The sequence below is a fragment of the Branchiostoma belcheri genome, unplaced genomic scaffold (genome assembly GCF_001625305.1).
Source record: "Branchiostoma belcheri isolate BF01 breed outbred unplaced genomic scaffold, Haploidv18h27 scaffold60, whole genome shotgun sequence".
Lineage (NCBI taxonomy): Eukaryota > Metazoa > Chordata > Leptocardii > Amphioxiformes > Branchiostomatidae > Branchiostoma > Branchiostoma belcheri.
Window position 1 is genome coordinate 1,446,262 of NW_017804243.1, and position 6,665 is coordinate 1,452,926.

The following is a 6,665-nucleotide window of genomic DNA, read 5'->3' on the forward strand; positions in this document are numbered from 1 at the left end:
TGCAGTGACTACAGACGTACAAGTTCTGTTTCATCTATGTTGCAAAACCTGGGCTGGCAGTCTCTAGAAGTACGTCGGAAGATCGCCCGCCAGGTCATGTTTTATAAGATTATACATAATGCTGTCTCCGTCCCCACTCAACCAGGATTGTCCCGGTGGCTCGATGCTCCCGTCGCATCAATCACACTCAAACATTGCAGGCCATCGCGAGCAGAACCAACTTCTACAGGCTCTCGTTCTTCCCCCGCACCATCGGGGAATGGAATGAACTTGAGCCTGGTGCGGCGGAGGCGGGGTCCCTTGCCCAGTTCAAATCTGAACTGGCGAGGACCCTGCTGCATTGAGCCACCCCATCATGTCTTGTATATATGTAAATACATGTATTACTAACGCACTAATGCACTTGTCCCGTCTTTAGCACACACAAAATCAGTTGTCTTATGTTCCCTTCTCACTTATCCTTGTTTTACCTTTGTTTTTATGTACTGGGTCACAATTGTAACTAACAATGCGTAACGGCTGCCAATAATCCTACATGGTAGGGCTAGGCAGTAACGGAGATGATGATGAACAATAGTATATGACTTACTTAGACTGTATATGGCAGCATCTAAATAAGTTAGACACAAAAGTGCAAGTATCACATTTTATTCTCATATTCTTCAGAACCTCTTCTCAAAATACTAGTAGGTCCCAAAGCTAGCAGCAGTGGGCTAATCTCAATGGTCAACATTTGGTAACATTTAAATTTGGGATTCTACAGTATTAATATTATTATGTAAAAGATAGCAAGTTCAAACATTGCACAAAATATAATATCTACTCTCAGCATTGTTGTTGCACAAATAGTATAGATCCACAAATGAGCTAATAACTCTGTAAAAAGTCTAGTATAAATATTAATCAATCACAGCAGATTGCAGCATTTTATCAAATAAAGATTATTAAGAAAACATGAATATTCATAATTAATTTGGCATGATCACTGGCATAGCTCAGATTTTAAACAATTCAACAAAGCGCACACTATATTATATACTTTAAGTACAAAAGCAAATAGGAGATTGGACGGAATTAGCAGTTTAGCAGTTTGTCAAACTTCTAAGTAACTATAACATTATATTGTCATGCAAAGTCTCCATAGATTACAAAATATCGGATTGAAATCTCTCTCAAACAAAAAAACACAAACACAGTGAAAAAAATATGATATGCACAATAATTGGTAAAATCAGAGGATATCAACATTATACACGCCAATCTAACTTCCACAAAAATATGTTCCTTTGTCTTTATACATTTCGGTTTTTAAAGAGAGGAAATGGCACAATTTTTGCAGCATGTAGCTAATTTATTTTACACATTGACACCTAAAAGGCATATAGAGTTTTGTAAGAAAGTCACAACATTGCATAAGTTAATCACCAAGTTGGTATCACATGTAACATGTAGAACTATTATATAATAATAATGTATTTCTTCTCTTTGCAATAAGTTTCTCTATCTAAGATTCTTTATTAATTCAGTTTGAAGTTTTTCTTGATATGTTAAAAATTGAACTTGAGATCAACCTGTGTACTGTCTACTATCACATTATGTACAACACCATTTTTACTAGAAAAGAATCAACTGATTCAAGTTGGTCATGTGTTGGCCTGTAGAGTGTCACATCTTTTAGTTGGCTAATAGAAAATGTATCTTCTGTAGGAAAGCCCTTTAACTCAACATCTCCCAGGCTGCGTTCATTCAACAAGATCTGGCAGCATCCACGTGACTTTCTTTCCTGTGCCGACGGAGTCATCATCACTGTCACTCTCCGACAACAGGTCTATGTCTTCAAACTGGAAGGAGGACAGGAAGGAGGGTAGGTTGTCAGAGATGTGTATTTTTTAGTGACATGAAACATCCTAAGGGGTCATTGTTTGAAAGCATAATCAACAGCACAGTCTGTTCATAGCCTGGAGTCCAGCCTTGTTAGCTTTAGTCCGCTCTACAAGATCTGCTACCCCACAGGGGGAGCAGACTCAAGTTATCAACAAGCCTGGGGTCCAGGCTAAATACAGTGTTAACAGTTCATGATGTTGTGACCAGGAATACAAAAGAAGTATTTCTGTACACTTCTACCATTATAATTTATGTTAGGAAAACACAATGATAAAGATTTTACCTGAATTACTAGTACTACAGAAAAGAAAGCTTTAGCTAAACATGCACACTATTCAGATGACAGAAAGCAGAAAGCTTAGCAACGAAATCACACTTTTTCACATAAGGCCATGTTGATTTGATTATATGGATGACATCCTCCGGGAGCCCCAAAACTGATGCGCGCGTGCGAATAAAAAAAAAGTTTGCAAAAAAAAAAAGTTCTTTTCATTATGAAATCTACGTGGTCATGAGGGTTGTGCAAATATGGTTTGGCGAATAATGTAGTCTTCAAGTTCATTTCTTCACAATTTCGTCTTTTTTCGTTTGATTTTGGCATTCTACGACATTGGTATAGTTTTTATTATTTTTTTTGTAACTTATGGTATATTTTTGCTCATTTTGCAACTGTTTTGTACGATTTACAGTATGGTTGAAAACTTTTTTTTTTTGGAAACGGCCGAAAATTCATGCGCGCGCGGATGTCATCCATATAATCAAATCAACATGGCCTAATAATCAACATTGATTTGTTGTTCTATTTTTTCCTGCAGAATCACAGCTGGATCACAATGGGGGGGGGGGGGTAATTGCATAATGTTGCACCTGTACAGCGCACCTGCCGCCACCTGTGCATCAGGTGTATGATAATGGCATGTTTATAGCAACCATGGTTCCTCCCCAAAGCTGAAGCTGGACAGTGCAGATAAGTAGCGCCCCTGGTGCAGGAACCACAGGTGAGATAAACACATCAACCATACATCCATCTGTGTTACACTGCTTCCCAAAAAGGGGTAAAGGCCCAATGTACATGTAGGTCCATAGCCTTTATTACACTGTACAAGCATATGTCTACAGCAATTGGTATTGGAAGGTGGAGCCCATTAATTCCTCTCCTTCCACTGCCTTTTGCCTTCCAAACTGAAGTCAGGTACCAATTTTACACCTGGGCGGACTGAGGAAGTGCCTCACTCAAGAACAAAATGTCTTTCCAGGGATCAAATTTGTGACCTCTCAGTATGTCTTGTGTCCATAAGCCTAACCATTCAGCCATTCCATGCTGCATGTAAACTGGCAGCACAAAATGGATCAAATTTGTGTCTGGTGATTAAACATATACTTTTAATTCAGAAAATGAGGGTGGTTTTGTGCTTCAAAGGACCATTTTTGTGTAGTAAATATTGAAGGAAAAATTACTTCAAAACAAACCGTATTTAAAGTTAAGAGACAAGAAATAGAACAATGTCAGTTGATAAAAGGCAAGTTTGTGCATGCAGCAAAATGCCCTTATTCACTGTGGGAACCACTCAACAACTCTTTTAGATGAAAAAGTTCTAAGCTCTTCTGGTTTTGTTTTCTTGAGGCCTGCTGTATGTATAAAAGGTCGCAAGGCGCAGTTACAGTTATTATAGCAAATGTTAGTGGAAAAAAGGAGAAAGTCAATCAGACTGAATACAAAAATGGCACAGAGCATAAGATGAACTAATTTCGCATGTTAGCACAGCCAACGTACATGTATATTATGCATGATACACTATATATGTTGTTGCAAACATCTGTCACAAACAAGTTATTGTTAAAACATTGTTAAAGAATTGTTTAAACGTTATTAAAGAACATCTGAAAAAATTAAAAACATTCCTCACTGTATATTGTGAATTTTTCTACAACAAGAAATGTGCTTCTTAAACTCAAAGATTTCTACTTTGTGGTCTCCTCCTCATCAGTGACAATGCATTGAATAAAAAAAGCTTGTCATACCTTCCACTGTAACCCCTCACTTATGGAGAAACTGAAAGCGCTGATTCCGAAGGACTCTCGGTCACCCTTGTCAGGCACCGTCATGTCCAGAGGCGGCAGCTTGGCAGACTTGAACTTTTCCAGTCGTCGCTGTAGCAGCTTGTGAATGTGGGTCACTGGGAAAATAGGAAAGAAAGCTCACTGCATTTAAAAATGCGTAGAAATTCAGCCAAGGTTTAGCCTGGAGTCCTGCCTTGTTAGCTTTAATCCGCTCTCAAGATCCAATATCTTGCCAACAACGTGGAAGCAAATAGATACCAATATTCTATATTCGATAAATACATTGTAGATACTCTGGTGACTCCTTTAGAAACATGGACCACACCAAATTTGTAAGGCCCTCAATATTATGTCCTAATACAGTCCTATATTATGAATTATTGTGCACTGTATCTTTACATGACATACATGTAAGATTCAATACCTACATTAATTTGTAAGCAACAGATATGATTTAAAGGTGCAGGATTTGATATTTGAGGGTTTGTAAACTTTGGTCATAAAGCTTGTAGCTGACATTAACGGTTAACATCTTTGTAGAAAAACAAAATAATTGACCCACCTGGTTTTCCCTTGCCAGCTGACTTGGGAGGTTCATACTGCTTGTTAAAGCCGGCCCAGTAGGGTAACAGTTCTGTGAACACTGTCTTCTGGGACTCATCAAACAGGTCCGGGGAGTGGGCATCCTTCCCCTTGTTGTGCACATAGTTGTACACTTTGTATTGCATTTTGGACACCTGGTCCAGAGGGATGTCAATCTGATGAGAAAAACAAGAGCAGAGTCTGTACACCTGTATAACAAGTCTATCCAGTAATACTGTTTGAGGACGTTCTTGTTACTTTTAAGGAAATCCTAATACAGTGTATGTGATGAACCCACAAAAAACTTGAACAAGGTAAAAATGTTTAAGTTTTGGGTACTTTTGTCCAAAATAAGAAAACTGTCACGATCATACACCGTCATCAACTTTTGACAGTCCTAAGTGCTGATGCCAAATGCAAAATTCACACTCCATTCAAATACAGTAATTCACTTGTGGATGTTCGTGGTAGCAAAAGTTAGCGGTCTGAGAAAAATTGACATGTTTGTGGAACTTAACGTATGTTTGTGGTGGCGGCAGGTGCAGGTAAAACAAAGCGAATTATTTGTTCACAGTAATGATATACTGCAAAAAAATCATGATCAATTACATAAACAGGGAAACATGCACGAGCTGAGTTTCTTCACACAGTTACCAAATTGTTGATCTTGGCTAACCTGAAGTTGAGGCTCTGCCTGTGACTCGATGAAACACTGCATGATGACCTGCAGCTTCTGTTTTACCAGACTGTCTGCAGCAGACTCCTGCAGATGCTGCACAGGGACAGAAAACACTGGGTTTCAGTAACCTTTAGCAGTCAATAGAGATCCAAATGCACATTTACATTAATATCAGTAACTTAGAGATACAAATGTTGATAGAGTCCTCTAATGTTACATATCAATGCAAATCAAAATGAATGCAATGGTGTGGTGGGACATGCTTTAGAAATGTAAATATGCAAAAATTCAAGTGTCAAATTAATACATACAATCAATAAATTTATTGCCAAATTCCAGATGATGATCAGTAATAAAATTGAGCGATTCAGTTTTGTGTAAACCTGATTTATGTTATAAAAAAAAAGACTAGTGCAAATTTCACAGAAATATTGCTTAACCTTCTACCTGCTTCCTAACTCCTTAACTTAAATAAAGAGAATTGGGAGACAAATGACCATACTTCGATAAAAGTCCTATAAATGACACACCAAAAGAAAATAATTTTTCCGCAATATCTTGGTCCGTCTGTACAACAAATGTAGATGTACTCATACTAGTCATAGTCATTTTCTAACTGTTGTCATTATGACGTATTTCAGATTAATCTATGTTTTCTTTCATATGGGCCATGGATGTCTGAAACAAAGAATAAAGACCTTGAACTTCTGTGTCTCTATGTAGAACCAGCAGTCGTTGTAGAGGAAGGGGCATGAGTCCGACTCCTTGTACTGCAGCAGGTAGTGCATGAAGTACAGCAGCTTGATGGGGATGGTTCCCTTGGCAACCACATCAAACAGTGACAGGAGCTCCTCACGGTCTGCCGCTGTGGGCTCCCCTCGGCCAGGTTGCTGGTAAGGCAAAAAGAATAGGATATCTTCAAAAGATTACACAATATATTATAATAGTATAATATAACTACATTTTTGTCATGTACTTGGGCTGTGAAAATGGTCAATACAGGTGTTCCAGAAGTGTGATAACTTTCGTTATATCTTAATTGTTGTAAACATCCTTTAGACATACATGTACATGTTACATGTACATATACCAGTGTGATAACTTTCATTATCACACAGGCTAACGGTAAATAGAGCACAGGCTTCCTAAATTCCTTATGATAACTTTGGTTATCATGCATGTTTCTAATTAGTAAATATCACACAGGGTTCCAAAATTTCATAGAATAATTTAAATGCATTTGACACCAAATTTTCTCAATGTCTGGCACATTCTGCATTGATATGTGTGTATTGTTGGGCTGCAGGTGATGCAGGCTAGGGTGATAAGGAATACACCGTGTTGTAATCTACATGTATTACTGTTAGTGTATTCATATCCACAAATGCATGGACTGGAATATTTATCAGGCAATGTCTTAAGAAACAGAAACTTGTCTTCTTGTACTATGTCTCTTAAA

The 6,665-nt window shown here is 38.0% G+C and overlaps 1 protein-coding gene across 1 annotated transcript; it reads right to left on the minus strand.

Moving 5' to 3' along the window:
* Positions 1 to 639: 639 nt before the first annotated feature.
* On the minus strand, positions 640 to 6,314 carry LOC109482724. Its single transcript, XM_019785542.1, has 6 exons — positions 6,297 to 6,314; positions 5,905 to 6,096; positions 5,204 to 5,299; positions 4,508 to 4,703; positions 3,907 to 4,061; positions 640 to 1,841 (listed from the first exon to the last, which is right to left on the minus strand). Exons 1-6 carry the CDS (start codon positions 6,312 to 6,314, stop codon positions 1,743 to 1,745), a joined length of 756 nt encoding a protein of 251 aa, XP_019641101.1. The 3' UTR covers positions 640 to 1,742.
* Positions 6,315 to 6,665: the final 351 nt, after the last annotated feature.

What these genes read in the sequence shown, in the direction of transcription:
- LOC109482724 (XM_019785542.1), bottom strand. An exon ending in TAGAGACACAGAAGTTCAAG is followed by an intron (nt 5,300 to 5,904) that starts GTCTTTATTCTT and finishes GTCCCTGTGCAG; the next exon opens with CATCTGCAGGAGTCTGCTGC. An exon ending in AGCTGGCAAGGGAAAACCAG is followed by an intron (nt 4,062 to 4,507) that starts GTGGGTCAATTA and finishes CTATTTTCCCAG; the next exon opens with TGACCCACATTCACAAGCTG.